We start from the raw sequence: 24,297 nt of genomic DNA, 5'->3' as shown, positions 1-24,297 counted from the left end.
TGTCTTTATTTTCTCATCGTAGATGGTCTGTTTATATTATTTGTAGAATTTGTAAATGAGCAACCAAAATGGTTTTCACTGAAGCAGTAAAACGGATTCTCCCACAACATGCCTTCATAGGTATATCTAAGCAATATGCTTACCATGTGGAGGCCTGCTAATGGTTAAGCTTACCTTGTAATTTCTCAAATGTATGTTTTTGATCTGTTCCTTCAGATTTTCCACAACATGACTGTAAGGACGAGGATGGGCTCACAAATCAGCAGGTCTGTAACCAGGAGAAGAACTCCAGTCTACACCAGAAGGATCCTTCACAGATTAAAGAGGAACAGGAGGAACTCCGTACCACTCAAGAGGAAAAACCGCTTGTTCTAAAGCAGGAGACTGCAACTTTTCCTGCTCGTGAAGCAAGTAACCACAGTGAACCAGAACCAAGCAGTGACCAGCTCCTTTCTCACAACTCTCCTGTCACAGATCAGGATGAAATCAAGGATGGTAACTCACACAGAAATGAGTCGGAGCAAATCGTATCAGGCCTGACAGTTCAAAATTGCAAGACAGCACATTTATGTAGCACCTGTGGGAAAAGATTTACTCAGAGGGGTCAGTTGCAGAGTCACATGCGAATTCACACAGGTGAGAAGCCACATTCTTGTAGCACCTGTGGGAAAAGATTCACTCAGAAGGGTCAGTTGAAGAGTCACATGCGAATTCACACAGGTGAGAAGCCACATTCTTGTAGCACCTGTGGCAAAAGATTCACTCAGAAGGGTCAGTTGAAGAGTCACATGCGAATTCACACAGGTGAGAAGCCACATTCTTGTAGCACCTGTGGGAAAAGATTTAGTGTGAAACAAATTTTGAATAGGCACATGCGAATTCACACAGGTGAGAAGCCACATTCTTGTAGCGCCTGTGGCAAAAGATTCACTCAGAAGAGTCAGTTGAAGAGTCACATGCGAATTCACACAGGTGAGAAGCCACATTCTTGTAGCACCTGTGGGAAAAGATTCACTCAGAAGGGTCAGTTGAAGAGTCACATGCGAGTTCACACAGGTGAGAAGCCACATTCTTGTAGCACCTGTGTGAAAAGATTTCATGTAAAATCAAATTTGAAAACACACATGCAAATTCACACAGGTGAGAAGCCACATTCTTGTAGCACCTGTGGGAAAAGATTTCATGTAAAATCAATTTTGAAAACACACATGCTAATTCACACAGGTGAGAAGCCACATTCTTGTAGCACCTGTGGGAAAAGATTTCATGTAAAATCAAATTTGAAAACGCACATGCAAATTCACACAGGTGAGAAGCCACATTCTTGTAGCACCTGTGGGAAAAGTTTTACTCACAATGGTCTGTTGAATAGACACATGCGAATTCACACAGGTGAGAGGCCACATTCTTGTAGCGCCTGTGGGAAAAGGTTTAGTCTGAAACAAATTTTGAATATGCACATGCGAATTCACACAGGTGAGAAGCCACATTCTTGTAGCACCTGTGGGAAAAGATTTACTCAGAAGAGTCAGTTGAAGAGTCACATGCGAATTCACACAGGTGAGAAGCCACATTCTTGTAGCACCTGTGGGAAAAGATTTACTCAGAAGAGTCAGTTGAAGAGGCACATGCGAATTCACACAGGTGAGAAACACATTGTTGCAGCACCTGTGTGAAACATTTTAGTTCTCCAGTACAGTTGAAAATGCAATTAGGAAAACATGCTACATGCTAAGTTTCATTCTTAGAAAATGGTGATGGTAGGACACATAAACAGTGTTTGGATCATTGAAAACTGAAAATTTCAAAAGGCTTTCGGAAGCTCAGTTTCTGTTTTGACACATGGACAAGACAAACAGTTTGTCTTGCAGCATAAAATGTGTGCACCTTTATCACCTTTTTCTGACGTCATTGTTTTATAGTTTATAGGCTTTGTCTTTGCTGAAGTTTCTTCATTTTCTTTGGCATGGCCTCGACAGTGCTTGAGATATTTTTAGTGTCATGATGTAAAAAGAACTATTTCTCCAAAACACACTCGGTAATATCTGTTGAAAAAACAACTACACGTTTGAGGTAGCCTTTATTGAAATCTTTTTGTTTTTTTTGTCTGAAGTTCAGTTTGAATTTATACACTGGATTGACATTAATGGGAAGTTCTTTGTAGATGGAATGGGAATATTTTAGGGAATGACAATGTTGACAAGTTGATCCATGTTCTTGTATTGTTTGTGACCCAGATTTTTAGGTCATTTATTATTTATATTTATAACATAACTTACACTACTTTTATGTGAACACCTGGTGATACCCAGCTGTTGTTTTGAGATATAATAATATGGACTAATGTGTAATTTTAACAGTGTTGTGTTCCATTTTGACAGGAAATAAATCCAGTTTAAGATTGTAGATTATTCATTTTAAAGATAAAATATGGATAATTATATAATAAAGGAGGAGGAGCTGGTGACTCATCTCCCATAAAGGAGCTCAGAAGTGCCCCGGGTCTTCATCTTTATTTATCTTTGTTGGCTTTTGGCCTCCATGTGCTTATAAGGCGAACACCCTAGAGAGCTTTGCTTTCTTTTAAGTTGTTTTTAATCTTGTATGTTCAATAAAACTGTTGGCATCAAACTTTACATCATCTCCTGTAGATTTTGTGTTTTGGTTTAAATTGTTCCGAAAGCCTGAATCAACATCTTTCCGGCCTGAAGAAATTCTGCAAAGCCTTTCAAATATGCGACTCCACAATCCTGCTGCTCTTTGAAAAACTTAGTGCTTCCAAACGAGCTGTTAAACAGGGCTTTGTGTGATCTGCCTTTTAATGAAGCAACTGGTCAGGAAGATTCAACACATTCAAGGGGCTTAATCATACTAATTTCCTTGATTCTCGTCCTCACTTTCCAGGTCCTCAAAAAGTGGGGCACATAATAGCAAACACTGAACACACACCTCCCCTGTCTGCTAAGAGCATGTCTTCCTTTTTTTTTTTATACCACCATCAGTGACGTGAAAAAAGTTTATTCAAACAAATCTGCAGTGGTATTTTCAGATTAAGTTAGCCAATTAAACATTACAGTGGACTTAATTAATGCGGTCTACAATTCCTTAGGAGGTACCCAACATGAATTGAAACTAGCATGCATTTTATTTAAATAACACACCTCTCCCTCTGGGAGCTTCAGTAACACCAATTTGTATCAAAATCTTTATTAACCTCTTAGGACCTGGTGTCCACATCACATTTTTGGGTGTCTAGACCAAAATACAAAATTTTGCTCTTCAAAGGCCTGATATCCACTTACAAGGACTGTTCTATCGAAAGGCCCAGGATCCTCCAGCAGCCACCAGGCCCAGGATCCTCCAGCAGCTTCTAGGCCTAGGATCCTCCAGCAGCTTCTAGGCCTAGGATCCTCCAGCAGGCACCAACAACTAAGCAGCGTTTTTGGTGAGTTGAAATTAACTACTACTTCAGAAATGGGGCTTAAGAGAACACCAACAGCTGAGGAAATTGAGGACATTAAAAAGTCATTGGACTTTTTAACTGAAGAAACATCAGCTATCAAGCTACAACAGAAATATATCCTGGACATTGTCAAGGAGATAAGGTCGCTTCACAATCAGAATGCAGAGAAGGAGAAATGGATTGTCTATCTGGAGAGCAGGGTCACGGACCTTGAGCAATACACGAGAATAAATGATGTGATCATCATGGGGCTAAAGATAAAACCTCGGTCATATGCTCGGGCCGTGACTGCTGACAGCAAAGAAGAGCATGGAGAACTGGATGTTAGCTCTGCAGAGCAACAGGTGGCTGGTTTCTTGCAGTCAAAAGGGATCGACCTGGACTCTAATAACATCAAGGCATGCCACCTTCTGCCCAGGAAAAGCACGGCACCTAAAGAAAATTCAAAATACCTGGACTGCAAACTGTAAAATATTTATTAAACTCAACGGAACACTGGAGGAAGCCAAAGTGCTGGTCATCAAACACATCCAGGATCTGGAAAAATAATAACAAGCCACATGGACCACAAATGCAAGAAGCTGAACAAATAATCTACACTCATCAAACCAAGAAGGTAACAACAGAAACTAAAGCACAACATATTAAATTATAACACAGTCAACTAATAACTTACATCTGGGAATTATACACTGCTATCACAGAGGATTGCTAATCATGAGAATCTGGAGTTAAATTCACCACAAAACACGGAATACATACACACTTCACAGAGCAGGACATTGATCAAGAATTGAACTTTTTTAAGACCAGTAACACCTGCTGTTACTATGCTGAAGAACAATTCAATAAAATTGTCAAGGCTGACTGCAAAATGTCCATAATCCACTTTAATAGTAGAAGTTTATATGCCAACTTTCACAACATAAGAGAATATTTAAGCAAATTTGCACATCAATTCAGTGTGATTGCAGTATCTGAGACCTGGATTAATAAGGAGAAAGGAGTGGACTTTGAAATAGACGGATATTAACTAAATTTTATGAACAGAAAGAATAAGAATGGTGGGGGTGTGGCTTTGTTTGTGGACAAAAATTTTAAATACAGGGTAGTGGAAAAAATGACCGTGGTGGTGGACAACATATTAGAGTGTGTAACAATAGAAATTAGTATGGAAAAAAAGAAAAATGTCATTGTAAGTTGTATATATAGAACACCAGGTTCTAACATTGAAATGTTTAAGGAGTGGGTAGATAAAACATTTATTGAGACAAATCAAAAAGTTATGTTCATTTGTGGGGATTTCAACATAGACCTATTAATTCCAAAAAAACATAGTATGACAGATGAGTTTATTAATACAATGTATAGCATGGGACTCGTTCCAATGATCACTAAGCCCAGCAGGATTACAGTACAGTCGGCAACCTTAATAGACAATATATTTGAAATGAATATTTGAATGAAATAGAAAACAGATCTATAAGTGGTCTCCTAATTAATGACATTAGTGATCATCTACCTGTTCTTGCAGTGTATGACAGCAATAACAGGAAGGTCAAACAGGAAAATACAACAAAATACAAACGAGTGAGAACAGAGGAGTCCATAAATGCATTTAAAAGTAATTTACTTAAGCAAGAATGGGAGATGGTGTATAAGGAAAAAAATATTGATAAAGCTTATGAGACTTTTTTAGGAAAATTTAAACTGTTATATGATAGCCGTAGCCCAGTAAAGAAATATAGCAACAAACAAAAATATGCAGCGTGCCCATGGATCACAAAAGGATTACAAAATGCATGTAAAAAGAAAAATACCTTATGTAGAGAATTTATAAAGAACAGAAGTATAGAAGCTGAAAATAAATACAAAAAATATAAAAATAAATTAAGTAGTGTTTTGAGGTCATGTAAAAGGAATATTATGAGAAATTATTAAATCCATCCATCCATCCATTCGCCCGCTTATCCTTTTCAGGGTCGCTGGGGGCGCTGGAGCCTATCCCAGCTGTCATAGGGCGAGAGGCGGGTACACCCTGGACAGGTCGCCAGTCTGTCGAGGGTCAACACACAGGACAGACAACCATTCACACTCACATTCACTCGCACATTCACACCTAGTGACAATTTCGATTATCCAATTAACCTACATTATTGCATATAACACTAAAGGGTTATATTAAAAATGGTTCTAGGCAGTTAAATTATCCTTTGTATTTCACTAATAATGATAGAAATATTAGTAACATGAGTGATGTGGTTAATGAGTTCAATAAATTCTTTGTAAGTGTTGGGCTGATAGAATTCCTGATACAAGAAATTGTGCAGAGAAAGAAACTAAACTCATTCAACGTAATCCTCATTCAATGTTTTTAAAGGTGGTAGAAGAAAAGGAAATCACTGATATTGTCAGGAAATCACAAAAAAAATTCTACAGACTTTGATGACATTGATATGGAAATCGTTAAGAAAGTTATCGATGGCATCTCCAAACCCTTAACACACATTTGCAATTTGTCTCTACAAACTGGTCAATTCCCAACACAAACAAAAACAGCTAAAGTAATACCACTGTTTAAAAATGGAGATAGACACCAATTCACAAATTACAGGCCTGTTTCTCTACTTTCACAATTTTCAAAAATACTGGTTTAATAATTTAATAATTTAATAAAAGTTTTCATTAATAGACTTGACAAATTTATAGATAAATATAAAATAATAGTGGACAGTCAGTATGGTTTCAGACCAAACAGATCAACATCCATGGCGTTAATGGAACTTATTGAAAATATCACCAATATAGACAATGCACAGTTGGTGTTTTCATTGACCTAAAAAAAAGCTTTTGACGCAATTAATCATGAAATATTACTTGATAAACTGGAGTACTGTGGCATTAGAGGACTGGTGCTAGAGTGGGTCAGGAGTTATTTGAGAGACAGGCAACAGTTTGTGAAGCATGGTGGATAGAAATCAGAGTGCCTGGACATTGTTTGTGGAGTTCCACAGAGATCAGTATTGGGACCAAAACTGTTTATCCTGTACATCAATGGTATATGTAAAACATCTGATATATTACAGTTTATTTTATTTGCAGATGATACAAATATTTTTTTGTGCTGGAGAGAATTCACAGCAGCTTTTGGAAATTGTCACACCAGAAATGATTAAACTGAAAACATGGTTTGACAGAAACAAGTTATCACTAAATTTGAATATAACTACATTTATATTATTTGGAAATTGTAAAACAAAAAAAAAGATGCTGGAGCAAAAATGTTGATAAATGATGTTGAAGTAGAGCAAGTTTCTCATACAAAATTTCTGGATGTGATAATAGACAACAAAATCTGCTGGAAACCTCACATAAAGCATATACAAGCTAAACTGTCAAGAAGCATCTCTGTACTGAGTAAAGCTAAACATTTTTTTCATTTTTCCAAATCACTGTGGGTACTTTACTGTTCACTTATACTGCCATATTTGGAATACTGTGTGGACATCCGGGGAAATACATACAAAACTTCACTTCAACCATTATATAAAATTCAGAAAAAAGCTATCAGGATGATTACTAAAGCAGGATTTAGGGACCACACTAACATTATGTTCTTGAAATTAAAAATTCTGAAGTTTATGGATCTTATAAAATATAAAACTGCAAAAACTATGTACAAAGCCAGATACAATATGTTACCAGGATATGTGCAGAGGGTGTTTTTTGAAAGAGGAGGGGACTATGAATTGAGAGGAAAATGAAATCTGAAGACTCTTAAAGCACGGACAAAGGTTAAAACATTTTGTATTACCATTTGTGTGGTAAAACTGTTGAACAGTTTTCCTGTGGACCTACAGCAACGTTCAGGCATTAGTCAGTTCATAAAGATGTTTCGAAAACTGCTTTTGGAAGAGTATGAAACTGATAAGTTGATGACCCATTGTATATATAACTATGCTAAATTGTATGAAGAGTATATCTATCACTGTAGCTAGGTTTATACATTTCCTTCATTCCTTGTTTATTGTGTGGGGTAAGTAATAATGGGAATTAGGGGTAACAATGAATAGTAGGATTCAATAGAATGTTGAGCATGGTTAGGGATTAATAAGTATGTATATACAGTGGCTTGTAAAAGTATTTGGCCCCCTTGAACTATTCTACATTTTGTCACATTACAACCACAAATATGAATCAATTTTATTGGAATTCCACGTGAAAGACCAATACAAAGTGGTGTACACGTGAGAAGTGGAACGAAAATCATACATGATTCCAAACATTTTTTACAAATAAATAACTGAAAAGTGGGGTGTGCGTAATTATTCAGCCCCCTTTGGTCTGAGTGCAGTCAGTTGCCCATAGACATTGCCTAGTGCAAATAATAATAATTGATTGCATTTATATAGCGCTTTTCTAGGCAACCAAAGCACTTTACAATTCCACTATTCATTCACTCACTGGTGGAGGCAAGCTACAGTTGTAGCCATAGCTGCCCTGGGGCAGACTGACAGAAGCGAGGCTGCCATATCACGCCATCGGCCCGGCGATCAGCAACCAGGTGGATCGAACCGGTAACCTTCCGGTTATAGATGAGCTTCCCAATCCCCTGAGCTACAATCGCCATAGTGCTAATGACTAAATAGAGTGCACCTGTGTAATCTAATGTCAGTACAGCTGCTCTGTGACGGCTTCAGAGGTTGTCTAAGAGAATATTGGGAGCAACAACAGTATGAAGTCCAAAGAACACACCAGACAGGTCAGGGATAATGTTATTGAGAAATTTAAAGCAGGCTTAGGCTACAAAAAGATTTCGCAAGCCTTGAACATCCCATGGAGCACTGTTCAAGCGATCATTCAGAAATGGAACGAGTATGGCACAGTTGTAAATCTACCAAGACAAGGCCGTCCACCTAAACTCACAGGCCGAACAAGGAGAGCGCTGATCAGAAATGCAGCCAAGAGGCCCATGGTGACTCTGGACGAGCTGCAGAGATCTACAGCTCAGGTGGGGAATCTGTCCATAGGACAACTATTAGTCGTGCACTGCACAAAGTTGGCCTGTTAGCAGAGACGGGTCTTCCAGCAGAATCTGCATGAATATTGAAGATACTTAATATCTAGATGGAGGAATAATCACACGTGGGGCATCAGATTTTACCGGAACATTCACACCAAAAGGCGACTTTGTTTATTGAACTCTCGCGTATACTCCGCAGCTTAAGAGGAAGCATCCTTTCAAAATAAAATCACAACAGATGACAATGAGGGCATACCTATTAACTAGCTCAACATGGCCTTTATGGAAGAGTGGCAAGAAGAAAGCCATTGTTAACAGAAAACCATAAGAAGTCCTGTTTGCAGTTTGCCACAAGCCATGTGGGGACACAGCAAACATGTGGAAGAAGGTGCTCTGGTCAGATGAGACCAAAATGGAACTTTTTGGCCAAAATGCAAAACGCTATGTGTTGCGGAAAGCTAACACTGCACATCACTCTGAACACACCATCCCCACTGTCAAATATGGTGGTGGCAGCATCATGCTCTGGGGGTGCTTCTCTTCAGCAGGGACAGGGAAGCTGGTCAGAGTTGATGGGAAGCTGGAGGATGGAGCCAAATACAGGGCAATCTTGGAAGAAAACCTCTTGGAGTCTGCAAAAGGCTTGAGACTGGGGCGGAGGTTCACCTTCCAGTAGGACAATGACCCTAAACATAACATATCCATGTGTTAGAATGGCCCAGTCAAAGTCCAGATCTAAATCCAATCGAGAATCTGTGGCAAGATCTGAAACCCGCTGTTCAATCAATCAATCAATCAATCAATCAATCAAGGCTTTATTCGCCACATGCAGGTTGCCCTGCAGTGAAATGGCAGCTGTAATTGCAGCAAAAGGTGGTTCTACAAAGTATTGACTCAGGGGGCTGAATAATTACGTACACCCCACTTTTCAGTTATTTATTTGTAAAAAATGTTTGGAATCATGTATGATTTTCGTTCCACTTCTCACGTGTACACCACTTTGTATTGGTCTTTCACGTGGAATTCCAATAAAATTGATTCATGTTTGTGGCTGTAATGTGACAAAATGTGGAAAAGTTCAAGGGGCGAATACTTTTGCAAGCCACTGTATGTCCACTGTGAGCGACCATTTTGCACAGAGGCGGTGGCTTACGACACCAACTGTCGGCCATCTATAATCCAGTTTTGAGATCCATTCCCAGGCGCCTTAACGCCCACTCACACCCTGGGCCATCTTACCTCAGGAAATCACATGATAGGGTGGGGCTAGGTTTCACAATGAGCTCACCCGAAACCCTGGCTGATTGTGACCCACACCTGTTTTCACACCTTGGCTCATGTGATTAGGTGGAGGATCATCAGGGGTCCTTTGTCCCTCTTTGGGGGTATACTCCCACAGGGCTTAAATGTGGGACTCTCCACCATTTGACCCTAGAACTGAAGAAGCTTCTTGGATGAGAGGTGAAACGTCTTCAAGCAACTTAAAGAAGTCCAGACGCTTTTCTTTGCAAGCTTCTTAGACCATAAAAACGCAACTTTCAAATTTGGACAGTGGACTTCTTTTGCCTGAGTACAAAATATTATCTCAGTGCAGCAGTGGCTTGTGGATTTTTAATTGTGGAATGTTTGGTTTGTCAAACTAAATGAATTTCCACTACACAGCTGTTATTATCAGAGGGAAGAGAAAGGCGACCAAAATGAAAACAACAGCCTTATCCTAATTGTCCGTCATCATTTGCTCCACATGATACGTTAAATTTCTCTGTGCTCTAAATGTCTGTAGTATATTTATATTAATGTATTTGTATATTGTTATTTCACTTCCACTTCATGGACCGTACCAGAGAAATCAGGAGACCCTCGTTTATTAAAAAAGATTTTCTATAATTATTTTTAGAGTGACTATTATCAATGAAGGCATTATTTGTTCTGTTAAATGATTAATGCTGGATCAAACTAAAGGGTTTTCCAATAACTCAAACTTAAATCAAAGTATTTTCTTCTTTCTTTATTCCAGGATATCACTAATAATCTCATGGCAAAATTGCAGTTTTCTGCAAAGTACCAGACTTTATGTTGGACTGACCTGATGAGGGCAGTATTACGCCTTTGATACCTCCAGCCTACCGTAAGTGCAATAAAAGAAGAATAGCGGCAATGGCGCCCGATTTAAGTGACTGAGTTGACCCGAGTTAAGTTTGAAGACGTTGGTTTGGCGGTATCGGTTGCTGTTGCAATAATGTCTTCAGTTCAGCATCTGAGAGATTTTATCAAGGAGAGGTTAACTACTGCTGCAGAAGAAATCTTCTCAGAGTTTGAAAAAACGATCGTCCGGTATGAGGAGGAGATCCGTCAGCTAAGACTGCTGAATATCAGACCCGGGATAAAGTCACCAGAGATGGGCAGTAACGCGTTACTTGTAACGCGTTACTGTAATCTGATTACTATTTTCAAGTAACGAGTAATGTAAGGGATTACTATTGCAAAAACGGTAATTAGATTACCGTTACTTTCCCGTAGGAACGCTGCATTACTGCGTTACTAAAACCGTGATTTTTTCGAGAATGTCTCATGACAGTGACGTAAACGAAAAGCGACGTTCGTGACAACAGCTGTCTGCAGATCAACAATGGATAATATATCGAAAGCGGGAGTATGAGCGTGCAGCGTTTAAAGCGTGGAAGTACTGACCTTATTTTGAGTTTGATTCCATAAAAGTGACAAAAACATTAGTGTCCATTGTGCGTGGAAGAAACCTAAACTTCCAAGCAAGCACTGAGTGCGCTACTGACGTAATGTGAAACTCACAGAGAAACTCATGGATTCTTCCACTGACCGCCAAGGCACACCTGCACCAGGGTAAACCTCCGCCTACCCCAGTCCTGCTTTACAGGTGAAAATAGAGCAACAGGACCGCTGAGTCTTTGATTTTATTTATTTTCTGCTGTGTTTTACTTTCATCTATTTGAAAGAGTGAGTGTAAACACAAAAAAATATTTTATTTTATGTGCTGGAATGTGCAGAAAATAGGTTTAAATGTTAAACAAATTTCTTCCAGTCAGAGAATGTTGCATATAATTAAGTTTTTGCTTGATGCATAAAGTTAAAAGATTTAAAGTTTTAAAAAGAGACGTTTCCATTTGATTACATTTTGTATGATGGATTATGCAGAAAAAGTAGAATTGGGCTGAAAGATCTATCGCTTTATCACCTATTCAGGTTGTAAATCGTGTTTTTAAAAAGTAACTAAGTAACTAAGTAACTAAGTAATTAATTACTTTTGAAAATAAGTAATCAGTAAAGTAACGGGATTACTTTTGGGGGGAAGTAATCAGTAATTAGTAACTGATTACTTTTTTCAAGTAACTTGACCAACACTGAAAGTCACACAATACAGGTGTGTAAATTTGTGGAGATGTAGGATTGGGGGATCATCGTGTGATTCACGTGGGCATGATCTAAATGCATTGATCTAAATTAGTAATACACCACAGTAAAGTGTATGCAGTTATATCTGTGCAGCTTTGAGAAGGTTACTTTTAAAACGTTTTCCACTACAGATTACAAATTAATGGCCCAAATGTAGTTTGTAACGTATTTCGTTAAGTTACTCAATGTGAATAATGTATTCTGAATACTTTGGTCCGGATTACTTGATATATTTTCATGCTTTTTACAACTACATGAATGTAATATTGCCGTGTGAATTATTGCTATAACTGAAGGCTACTAGCCACCTGTTACGTCCCTCTGCAGCCCCTAATCTCCTCAGTATGTTCAGCTGGTGCTAATTGGCCCCACCTAGTCAGGTGTTGATAAAAACATACCTGAGGCAGGTTTTCAGGAAGCTCACTAGTCTTTGCCTTGGTGGCCATTTTAGCCAACCTGCTATGCCATTTTAAGATAAAACCTCTTCTCACTAAAACTCTGGTATTCATCTCCTTTTTATGTTGCGGCTTTTGAGCCGGGTGGTAACGCTGCAAACAATCATGTGCAGACAAATCATCGTACCTGTTGTTTCTGCGCATGCGCACAATCTGGTTAAGTTTCGAGCCGTCTTACCTTTATGAATATTAGCTAGAAAAATACTCTGATAAAATTCAGTGCCAAACCATCCTGCCTTTGTGAATGTGACCTACAAGCATGCTTTAACAGCTCAATTAAGAGGCAAATCGTCTTACCTTTGTTTATCTGAGCTAGAAGCATACTTCACTACCTAAAATTCAGTGGCGAACCATCCTACCTTTGTTAATAAGAGCTAGAAACATACTCTGATGGGCAAAGTTAAGTGGCAAACCGTCATACCTACTTAAATTTGTGCTGGAATTACTCTGTGACAACAGAAATGTGCATAAACTACTTACGGTAGGACGCTTTTGCCAAAGTAGGATGGTTTGTCAGAACACCATAATGTCATATAGAAAAATTTTTCCACCAACCACACTCACCCATATTTTGTTTTTTGAACTCCATTGCAGTTATTTCACACATTAAACCTTTGATAAAAAATAATTAAACTGCATTAAATTACAGGTAGCAGTAAAACTATTAACTCTTATATGCTACGTCCACACCAACATGGGTATTTTTGTAAACACAGATTTTTCAATGTCTTTGGTCCTTTTGTCCACACGCAAACGTAGTTTCGAATCACCGAAAAGGTTGGAGAAAACTCAGTTTTGCAGGCGAAGCCAAATGCAAGATATGCTTCATCATATTTTCTAGTTTTTGGCTTTGAAGGAAGTTGGTTTGGAAACATATTCGGCGATGCTTCAACCTCTGCTTTGCGTTTGTGTGGGAGCCCCGTCAAAAAAAAAACCTGTCCATTATTCTAGCAGTGTCCAAGCATTTTTTTTTTTTTTTTTTAAATAAACATTCATACCGCGCCCACCTGCAATGGCTCTGCGCCCCCCACTTTGGGAACCCCTGTAGTAGGCTAACATTACAGCTGTGCACTGTGACGAAATATATCCAATGATCAAATTAAAACCTCTATCATTTCAAATGATACGCTATTATTTGTTTTGTGGTGTGGCAAAATACATTTACAGCAATATTTTTGTCATTGGTTTCATCTTCACTGGCTATCAATAAAGATGAGGCAGAACCTGGTAGCTCCAAACAGAAGGACCAGTCAAAACAAATTGAGGATGTTATTCCTAAACCAGGGGCTCCCCCTGTAGCATGGACATGGTTTGGTTATGAAAAATCTGACACGGATCAGAAAACTCTGCTATGCAAATTATGCCGCAAAGCGGTCCCCACCACGGACTCAAACACGACATTTCTGTTCGACCACCTACAGAAGAATCATTTGAAAGGTTGTGGAGAGAGTTTATAGATGAGAAGCAAAAAAGAGCCGTCAGGTGCTCAAATAAACCTTAGACTCAAATGTAAGAACAGGCTTTTCCCACAACACGCCATATAATAAATACTCAGAATGAAAATGGCGGCCGTTAAAACTTATATCTAGAAATATATAGTTTAATGCATTGGTCAAAAAACAAAGACTTCCAGTCTGCCGTCTTAAAGTACTTTAAGCTTTCATGATCATATTCAAATCATGCTACTGTTCGTTCGGTTGTTTGTTTATTCACATTGTGTGATGATCACTGGCACTCACATCTAAAAATTAGACCCCAGATGTCTGTACGGTTATCAGCATCACCCAATGAACACATGACTGAGTGAATGTTTCTGTGGCAACATCTGCAAGAATGTAAGAAGCCGTGAAAGGATAAACTTGATTCTCAATAGGTGACCCCTTTTCATCCTTCTTGATCTTTCTTATCATCACATTAGTCACTATTTTCTTGTGTCCCTTTGTTGAACACGAAGGTCTGGATGATCAGCAGGTCTGTGACCAGGAAAGGAGCTCCAGTCTCAACCAGGAGGACCCAGAGCCTCCACAGACTAAAGAGGAACGGGAGGAAACCTGCAGCAGTGAGGAAGGAGAGCAGCTTGAATTGAAGCAGGAGGATGAAGGCATTCATGTCTGGACCGGAGAACAGCTGGATTTCTTGTGTAAACTTGGATTACGGCTGACCAAAATAGGTATGTGAATCTGTAATATACAGATTTCATAATACCAAGTGAATATGACTCATATCAATAGGCCAGGTGATGATGTCACAAAGACACGTGGCGTGCATTACTGCCTGGGATACTACCTCACTGAAGACATGTTTTCTGTTAGCACAGTAAAATAAAACTGGATTTCAAATCTTCTGTTTGTTTAATAAAAAACAAAAAATTCCACCAGATTTAAGTCATGTTGGCCCAGAACTGTATGCAGAATGTAGAAAAATGTTGAGACGATGAAAACTGGGGATTATTGGCCACAAGGATCAAGTTGGGGTAGCGAGCTGTACGCCTCATAAATGATGACTTTCTGCATGTAAACAGAATTCTTCGCTGTTCACTGCATGAGAGAGAATATTTAAATATCGCTCACATATCTGAGAGACCTGCTCACAGTGTAACTTTTTCTTATGTGTTGTGTCCGTCAAGACCTCCCACAGCAACATGATTAAGGAAGGAAAATGAGGATCTGGATGACCCGCAGGTCTGTAGCCAGGAGAGGAACTCCAGTCTGGACCAACAGGACAAAGATCCTCCACAGATTAAAGAGGAACAAGAGGAAATCTCCATCAATCAGGAAGAAGAGCAGCTTGCACTGAAGCAGGAAACCAAAAGCGGCATCGCCTGGACCGGGCAGCAGCTGGGCATCATGTGGAACCCTGAAGTAGAGTTGCACAGAATAGGTATGCAAAACCTTAATAGATAGATTCAGTTTTGTATTAAGAAATCTAACTCATGTTGGGTCCTAATGAGACCTCAGAGATATGTTATAGAGACACATGACGAATCTAAGGACGAACTGCAACAAGGAAACTGACATAATATTCTAAGAGCCAAAATTTCTAGCCCTCCCAGTGTCGCCCCTGTCAGGACTGTCCTATGTTGTAAATAAATAAGTTGAGTACAAGAGAGAGGAAGACACCCTGCAATGAGTTGAAACATGGTTATTTATTCCTGCATATACATTTTTGTCATTCATATTGTCACTTTGTTTGTCCCTCACGAATTGCAGTCATCACTCCTTCGCCACATTTTTCAAGTGACCTATATTTGACATCGGCATATTTAAAAAAAAAAACAAAACCTTAAATTATGTTTTTGGTGTGCCATCTCAATATTTTCAGTAGCCCCATATGGCCACCCATATGAACAAAATTCTAGAGACACCCCTATACATTATGACTGAGTACATCCACTGGACCTTTTGTGGATAACATAATTATCCCCATTAGGACTGAACAATCAATTTAAAATATTGATTTGAAACTAAGCTTTTAACAAGCCACACAACACTATGATAGGTGTGTCCTTGTGCCATGTTTTTTCTTTCTTCTTCTGTCCCTTTGGATTCCAGTACACGGCCTGTGTAGTGATGTTATTGGTGGACTTCCTGATTGCGTGGCCAATCCAGCACCACTTTCTTTCAGAACTGGTAATGCTATTGGTTCCTGGTTTGTTCTTGACTACATTTTTTAATCTTCTCTGGCCACTGGATACAGAGGATTTGTTGCAAGCAGATGTTGATGAATGTCTATAACATACAGAGCGCTGTCTTTGTCCTGCTCCATGTTTATGAACTATAGAGAAGTATAGGTTTGACCCTGATTTTAAAAATGCTCCGCTTGGTGGAATTTCTGACCTCTTGAGTTTCAAACATCTTTTTAAATTATGTTGTTTCTTTTTTCTTTCTTTCTTTTTTTTTTTTTTTTTTTTAACCATAATATAAACCAACAAGTGGCCATCAGTAAATAAAACATACAAACAGACTTTAAGAGAATGCTAACTGCCCTAACAGTACTGACCTTATGAAAGCATACGAGAGAAGAAAATTAAGAAGCTTCAGCTTTGTCACTGATTCCTGGACATTTGTCTCCAGAATCTGCTGATACTGAGTGGAATCCATGTGTCCCTCAACTCTGACAAAATTCCCAGTCCCTGCACTGGCCACACAGCCCCACAGCATGATGGAACCACCACCATATTTTACTGTAGGTAGCAGGGTTTTTTTTGGAATGCTGTGTTCTTTTCCCTCCATGCATAACGCCCCTTGTTCTGCCCAAATAACTCAATTTTAGTTTCATCAGTCCACAGCACCTTATTCCAGAATGAAGCTTGCTTGTCCAAATGTGCTTTAGCAAACCTCAAGCGACTGTTTGTGCTGTGGGCGGAGAAAAGGCTTCCTCTGCATCACTCTCACATACAGCATCTCCTTGTGTAAAGTGCGCCGAATGGTTGAACGATGCACAGTGACTCCATCTGCTGCAAGATGATGTTGTAAGTCTTTGGTGCTGGTCTGTAGGTTGACTCTGACTCTTCTCACCATTTGTCGCTTCTGTCTATCTGAGATTTTTTCTTAGTCTGCCACTTCGAGCCTTAACTTGAACTGACCCTGTGGTCTTCCATTTTCTCAATATGTTCCTAACTGTGGAAACAGACAGCTTAAATCTCTGAGACAGCTTTCTGTATCCTTCCCCTAAACCATGATGGTGAACAATCTTTGTCTTCAGGTCATTTGAGAGTTGTTTTGGGACTCCCATGTTGCTACTTTTCAGAGGAAATTAAAAGAGGAGGGACACTTACAATTGACCCCCTTAAATACTCTTTCTCATTATTGGATTCACCTGTGTATGTAGGTCAGGGGTCACTGAGGTTACCAAGCCAATTTGAGTTCCAATAATTAGTTGTAAAGGTTTTGGAATCAATAAAATGACAACAGTGCCCAAATTTATGCACCTGCCAATTATTATAATTATTAACAATTATTGCACACTTTCTGTAAGTCCACTAAACTTCATTTCACTTAAATATCACTGTGTGTGTCTCCTATATGATATATTTAACTGACATTTTTTTTATTGTAACAAACAACGATTTATACAGGGAAAGAATGACTATTAACAAGGTTGCCCAATCTTTTGTATCCCACTGTAATCCCAACAACAGTGTCCTGAAGGGGCTTTATACTGCAAGGTAGGGCTGCCACGATTTGTCGACTAGTCATGATTACGTTGACTATCAAAATCGTCGACGACTAATTTAATAGTCAACCTTCGTTTGAAGCTTTGTAAGATCCCAAAAGTTGCAGGAATAAGTAGTAGGATTTAAGAGTGTAATAACGGACTGAAACGGAAGATGGCAGCACTGTATGTACAAGGATGCCAGTTGCCATTAAACCCCAAGAAGAAGCAGTTTCGGTATCGTAGCTGTGTCCAAAGTCAGGGCAGCATCATTCGGAGGCTGCATTTGTAGGCCGATTACGTTACAGCGACTTGATGAAGGCTGTCCAAATTCGAAGACTCCTCCAAATGCGGCCGACAAATGTGTCCTTCATTTCCAGGTTTGAAGGATGGGTCGGGTGTATCCTTCGCTGCCCAACCTATCCCAAGATTCATAGCGCGGCCCAGCCAATTCCAGTTGCCAACAATGACGGCAGCTACTTAGTTTTACTATTACCTTTATTACTCTTTCTAAAGCTCAATAAGGATAAAACTGAAATCCTCCTTATTGGCACCAAATCCAACCTTTTGAAGGCAAACCACTTCTCACTCACTATCGATAACTCCACGGTTTTCCCTTCTCCTCAAGTTAAAAGCTTTGGTGCCATCCTAGACAGTTCACTTTCCTATAAATCTCACATCAATAATCTCACCCGTTCTGCCTATTTCCATCTACGCAACATTAACAGATTTCGTCCTTCTCTTTTCACCCGGTCTACATCCATTCTTGCCCAGTCTTGTTACCTCCCGCATTGACTACTGCAACTCTCTCTTGCATGGTCTCCCCCAAAAATCCCTCCATATGATTCAACTGGTTCAGAATTCTGCTGTTCGCATTATCACCAGAACTCTCTCCTACCAGCACATCACCCCTGTTCTTCAGGAACTTCACTGGCTCCCAGTGAAATTCCGGATAATCTACAAGCTTCTTCTGCTCACCTTCAAGACCATTCATAACCTCGTACCTCCTTACCTTTCTGACCTGTTAAGCACTACCTTTTCTGTCCGCTCACTTGATGTTCTTCTTCTATCCTGCTTTCTGTGCCTTCCTTCCGCCTCACCACGATGGGAAGCAGAGCTTTTTAAAGAGAGAGTCTGTTTTCCGAAACCAAACCGGCAGCTTTTTCCACAGAAGAGGGACCTGAAAGCTGAAGGCTCTACCTCCCATTCTCCCCAACTTTCAGGCAATGAATGGTTAATCTAAAGAATAAATAAATAAATCCTGCAGTGAGTGTCCTGTAAAGTTTTTGACTAATTTTAAATAAACTTTTAAATGTTTTGTGCACTTTGATAACAAAATTTAAGAGATACCACTTTGTGCTTTTGTTTGATTATATATTGTCTTTATTTTCTCATCGTAGATGGTCTGTTTATATTATTTGTAGAATTTGTAAATGAGCAGCCAAAATGGTTTTCACTGAAGCAGTAAAACGGATTCTCCCCACAACATGCCTTCATAGGTATATCTAAGCAATATGCTTACCATGTGGAGGCCTGCTAATGGTTAAGCTTACCTTGTAATTTCTCAAATGTATGTTTTTTGATCTGTTCCTTCAGATTTTCCACAACATGACTGTAAGGACGAGGATGGGCTCACAAATCAGCAGGTCTGTAACCAGGAGAAGAACTCCAGTCTACACCAGAAGGATCCTTCACAGATTAAAGAGGAACAGGAGGAACTCCGTGCACCACTCAAGAGGAAAAACCGCTTGTTCTAAAGCAGGAGACTGCAACTTTTCCTGCTCGTGAAGCAAGTAACCACAGTGAACCAGAACCAAGCAGTGACCAGCTCCTTTCTCACAACTCTCCTGTCACAGATCAGGATGAAATCAAGGATGGTAACTCACACAGAAATGAGTCGGAGCAAGTCGTATCAGGCCTGACAGTTCAAAATTGCAAGACCGCACATTTATGTAGCACCTGTGGGAAAAGATTTACTCGGAGGGGTCAGTTGAAGAGTCACATGCGAATTCACACAGGTGAGAAGCCACATTTATGTAGCACCTGTGGCAAAAGATTTACTCAGAGGGGTCAGTTGAAGAGTCACATGCGAATTCACACAGGTGAGAAGCCACATTCTTGTAGCGCCTGTGGGAAAAGATTTACTCAGAAGAGTCAGTTGAAGAGTCACATGCGAATTCACACAGGTGAGAAGCCACATTCTTGTAGCGCCTGTGGGAAAAGGTTTAGTTTGAAACAAATTTTGAATAGGCACATGCGAATTCACACAGGTGAGAAGCCACATTCTTGTAGCACCTGTGGGAAAAGATTCACTCAGAAGAGTCAGTTGAAGAGTCATATGCGAATTCACACAGGTGAGAAGCCACATTCTTGTAGCACCTGTGGGAAAAGATTCACTCAGAAGGGTCAGTTGCAGAGTCACATGCGAATTCACACCGGTGAGAAGCCACATTCTTGTAGCACCTGTGGGAAAAGATTCACTCAGAAGGGTCAGTTGAAGAGTCACATGCGAATTCACACAGGTGAGAAGCCACATTCTTGTAGCACCTGTGGGAAAAGATTTAGTTTGAAACATATTTTGAATGGGCACATGCAAATTCACACAGGTGAGAAGCCACATTTCTGTAGTACTTGTGGGAAAAGATTTCATGTAAAATCAAATTTGAAAACACATATGCAAATTCACACAGGTGAGAAGCCACATTCTTGTAGCACCTGTGGGAAAAGATTCACTCAGAAGGGTCAGTTGAAGAGTCACATGCGAATTCACACAGGTGAGAGGCCACATTCTTGTAGCACCTGTGGGAAAAGATTTAGTCTGAAACAAATTTTGAATATGCACATGCGAATTCACACAGGTGAGAAGCCACATTGTTGTTGCACCTGTGGGAAAAGATTCACTCAGAAGGGTCAGTTGAAGAGTCACATGCGAATTCACACAGGTGAGAGGCCACATTCTTGTAGCACCTGTGGGAAAAGATTTAGTCTGAAACAAATTTTGAATATGCACATGCGAATTCACACAGGTGAGAACCACATTCTTGCAGCACCTGTGTGAAACCTTTTTGTTCTCCAGTACAGTTGAAAATGCAATTAGGAAAACATGCTACATGCTAAGTTTCATTCTTAGAAAATGGTGATGGTAGGACACACAAACAGTGTTTGGATCGTTGAAAACTGAAAATTTCAAAAGGCTTTCGGAAGCTCAGTTTCTGTTTTGAAACATGGACAAGACAAACAGTTTGTCTTGCAGCATAAAATATGTGCACCTTTATCACCTTTTTCTGATGTCATTGTTTTATAGTTTATAGGCTTTGTCTTTGCTGAAGTTTCTTCATTTTCTTTGGCATGGCCTCGACAGTGCTTGAGATATTTTTAGTGTCTTGATGTAAAAAGAACTATTTCTCTAAAACACACTCGATAATATCTGTTGAAAAAACAACTACACGTGTGAGGTAGCCTTTATTGAAATCTTTTTTTTTTTTTTTTTTTTTTTTTTTGTCTGAAGTTCACAGTTTGAATTTATACACTGGATTGACATTAATGGGAAGTGCTTTGTAGATGGAAAGGGAATATTTTAGGGAATGACAATGTTGACAAGTTGATCCATGTTCTCGTATTGTTTGTGACCCAGATTTTTAGGTCATTTATTATTTATATTTATAACATAACTTACACTACTTTTATGTGAACACCTGGTGATACCCAGCTGTTGTTTTGAGATATAATAATATGGACTAATGTGTAATTTTAACAGTGTTGTGTTCCATTTCGACAGGAAGTAAATCCAGTTTAAGATTGTAGATTATTCATTTTAAAGATAAAATATGGATAATTATATAATAAAGGAGGAGGAGCTGGTGACTCATCTCCCATAAAGGAGAGATGAGTCAGAAGTGCCCCGGGAGTCTTCATCTTTATTTATCTTTGTTGGCTTTTGGCCTCCATGTGCTTATGGCGAACACCCTAGAGAGCTTTGCTTTCTTTTAAGTTGTTTTTAATCTTGTATGTTCAATAAAACTGTTGGCATCAAACTTTACATCATCTCCTGTAGATTTTGTGTTTTGGTTTAAATTGTTCCAAAAGCCTGAATCAACATCTTTCCGGCCTGAAGAAATTCTGCAAAGCCTTTCAAATATGCGACTCCACAATCCTGCTGCTCTTTGAAAAACTTAGTGCTTCCAAACGAGCTGTTAAACAGGGCTTTGTGTGATCTGCCTTTTAATGAAGCAACTGGTCAGGAAGATTCAACACATTCAAGGGGCTTAATCATACTAATTTCCTTGATTCTCGTCCTCACTTTCCAGGTCCTCAAAAGTGGGGCACATAATAGCAAACACTGAACACACACCTCCCTGTCTGCTAAGAGCATGTCTTCCTTTTTTTTATACCACCATCAGTGACGTGAAAAAGTTTATTCAAACAAATCTGCAGTGGTATTTTCAGATTAAGTTAGCCAATTAAACATTACAGTGGACTTAATTAATGCGGTCTACAATTCCTTAGGAGGTACCCAACATGAATTGAAACTAGCATGCATTTTAATTAAATAACACACCTCTCCCTGGGAGCTTCAGTAACACCAATTTGTATCAAAATCTTTATTAACCTCTTAGGACCTGGTGTCCACATCACATTTTTGGTGTCTAGACCAAAATACAAAATTTTGCTCTTCAAAGGCCTGATATCCACTTACAAGGACTGTTCTATCGAAAGGCCCAGGATCCTCCAGCAGCTTCTAGGCCTAGGATCCTCCAGCAGGCACCAACAACTAAGCAGCGTTTTTGGTGAGTTGAAATTAACTACTACTTCAGAAATGGGGCTTAAGAGAACACCAACAGCTGAGGAAATTGAGGACATTAAAAGTCATTGGACTTTTTAACTGAAGAAACATCAGCTATCAAGCTACAACAGAAATATATCCTGGACATTGTCAAGGAGATAAGGTCGCTTCACAATCAGAATGCAGAGAAGGAGAAATGGATTGTCTATCTGGAGAGCAGGGTCACGGACCTGGAGCAATACACGAGAATAAATGATGTGATCATCATGGGGCTAAAGATAAAACCTCGGTCATATGCTCGGGCCGTGACTGCTGACAGCAAAGAAGAGCATGGAGAACTGGATGTTAGCTCTGCAGAGCAACAGGTGGCTGGTTTCTTGCAGTCAAAAGGGATCGACCTGGACTCTAATAACATCAAGGCATGCCACCTTCTGCCCAGGAAAAGCACGGCACCTAAAGAAAATTCAAAATACCTGGACTGCAAACTGTAAAATATTTATTAAACTCAACGGAACACTGGAGGAAGCCAAAGTGCTGGTCATCAAACACATCCAGGATCTGGAAAAATAACAAGCCACATGGACCACAAATGCAAGAAGCTGAACAAATAATCTACACTCATCAAACCAAGAAGGTAACAACAGAAACTAAAGCACAACATATTAAATTATAACACAGTCAACTAATAACTTACATCTGGGAATTATACACTGCTATCACAGAGGATTGCTAATCATGAGAATCTGGAGTTAAATTCACCACAAAACACGGAATACATACACACTTCACAGAGCAGGACATTGATCAAGAATTGAACTTTTTAAGACCAGTAACACCTGCTGTTACTATGCTGAAGAACAATTCAATAAAATTGTCAAGGCTGACTGCAAAATGTCCATAATCCACTTTAATAGTAGAAGTTTATATGCCAACTTTCACAACATAAGAGACTATTTAAGCAAATTTGCACATCAATTCAGTGTGATTGCAGTATCTGAGACCTGGATTAATAAGGAGAAAGGAGTGGACTTTGAAATAGACGGATATTAACTAAATTTTATGAACAGAAAGAATAAGAATGGTGGGGTGTGGCTTTGTTTGTGGACAAAAATTTTAAATACAGGGTAGTGGAAAAAATGACCGTGGTGGTGGACAACATATTAGAGTGTGTAACAATAGAAATTAGTATGGAAAAAGAAAAATGTCATTGTAAGTTGTATATATAGAACACCAGGTTCTAACATTGAAATGTTTAAGGAGTGGGTAGATAAAACATTTATTGAGACAAATCAAAAGTTATGTTCATTTGTGGGATTTTCAACATAGACCTATTAATTCCAAAAAACATAGTATGACAGATGAGTTTATTAATACAATGTATAGCATGGGACTCGTTCCAATGATCACTAAGCCCAGCAGGATTACAGTACAGTCGGCAACCTTAATAGACAATATATTTGAAATGAATATTTGAATGAAATAGAAAACAGATCTATAAGTGGTCTCCTAATTAATGACATTAGTGATCATCTACCTGTTCTTGCAGTGTATGACAGCAATAACAGGAAGGTCAAACAGGAAAATACTACAAAATACAAACGAGTGAGAACAGAGGAGTCCATAAATGCATTTAAAAGTAATTTACTTAAGCAAGAATGGGAGATGGTGTATAAGGAAAAAATATTGATAAAGCTTATGAGACTTTTTAGGAAAATTTAAACTGTTATATGATAGCCGTAGCCCAGTAAAGAAATATAGCAACAAACAAAATATATGCAGCGTGCCCATGGATCACAAAAGGATTACAAAATGCATGTAAAAAGAAAAATACCTTATGTAGAGAATTTATAAAGAACAGAAGTATAGAAGCTGAAAATAAATACAAAAATATAAAAATAAATTAAGTAGTGTTTTGAGGTCATGTAAAAGGAATATTATGAGAAATTATTAAATCCATCCATCCATCCATTCGCTTCCGCTTATCCTTTTC

The 24,297-nt window shown here is 39.1% G+C and overlaps 3 protein-coding genes and 1 long non-coding RNA gene across 7 annotated transcripts in view; 3 read left to right on the top strand and 1 right to left on the bottom strand.

Moving 5' to 3' along the window:
- LOC120434258 (zinc finger protein 2 homolog) overlaps positions 1 to 2,419 on the top strand; it is a 9,944-nt gene extending 7,525 nt beyond the window's left edge. The window contains exons 4-5 of one of the 3 annotated variants that reach the window (XM_039602027.1): positions 217 to 972; positions 1,225 to 2,419. In XM_039602027.1, the coding sequence (XP_039457961.1) occupies positions 217 to 972; positions 1,225 to 1,676 (1,208 nt within the window). In that variant the 3' untranslated portion in view covers positions 1,677 to 2,419. Of the gene's footprint in view, positions 1 to 46; positions 104 to 216 lie in introns of those variants that run through there. The other 2 variants (XM_039602026.1, XM_039602028.1) reach the window with 2 other exon arrangements.
- The window catches only part of LOC120434288, a 19,540-nt gene extending 3,970 nt beyond the window's left edge, over positions 1 to 15,570 (bottom strand). The window contains exons 1-2 of the long non-coding RNA XR_005609040.1: positions 15,301 to 15,570; positions 11,401 to 11,402 (exon numbers count right to left, since the gene is read on the bottom strand). This is a non-coding gene — a long non-coding RNA (uncharacterized LOC120434288). The remainder of the gene's footprint in view (positions 1 to 11,400; positions 11,403 to 15,300) is intronic.
- Positions 10,660 to 24,297, top strand: part of LOC120434259 (gastrula zinc finger protein XlCGF8.2DB-like) — a 27,970-nt gene continuing 14,332 nt past the window's right edge. For both annotated transcript variants that reach the window (XM_039602031.1, XM_039602029.1), the window contains exons 1-3: positions 10,660 to 10,874; positions 11,870 to 11,883; positions 14,325 to 14,540. In XM_039602031.1, the coding sequence (XP_039457965.1) occupies positions 10,726 to 10,874; positions 11,870 to 11,883; positions 14,325 to 14,540 (379 nt within the window). In that variant the 5' untranslated portion in view covers positions 10,660 to 10,725. The remainder of the gene's footprint in view (positions 10,875 to 11,869; positions 11,884 to 14,324; positions 14,541 to 24,297) is intronic.
- On the top strand, positions 19,257 to 22,798 carry LOC120434233 (zinc finger protein 501-like). Its single transcript, XM_039601909.1, has 3 exons — positions 19,257 to 20,046; positions 20,215 to 20,550; positions 22,413 to 22,798. Exons 1-3 carry the CDS (start codon positions 19,527 to 19,529, stop codon positions 22,796 to 22,798), a joined length of 1,242 nt encoding a protein of 413 aa, XP_039457843.1. The 5' UTR covers positions 19,257 to 19,526.

The sequence above is a fragment of the Oreochromis aureus genome, linkage group 18, assembly GCF_013358895.1.
Source record: "Oreochromis aureus strain Israel breed Guangdong linkage group 18, ZZ_aureus, whole genome shotgun sequence".
Lineage (NCBI taxonomy): Eukaryota > Metazoa > Chordata > Actinopteri > Cichliformes > Cichlidae > Oreochromis > Oreochromis aureus.
This window is presented reverse-complemented; position numbering and strand designations above follow the sequence as displayed.

Bases quoted from the DNA above. Each gene is read 5' to 3' on its own strand.
- LOC120434233 (XM_039601909.1), top strand. From the start codon at position 19,527: ATGCGAATTCACACAGGTGAGAAGCCACATTTATGTAGCACCTGTGGC. The intron at 20,047-20,214 runs GTGAGAAGCCAC...AAATTCACACAG, and splicing joins TCACATGCGAATTCACACAG to GTGAGAAGCCACATTCTTGT. The intron at 20,551-22,412 runs GTGAGAACCACA...TTTTAACTGAAG, and splicing joins GCACATGCGAATTCACACAG to AAACATCAGCTATCAAGCTA.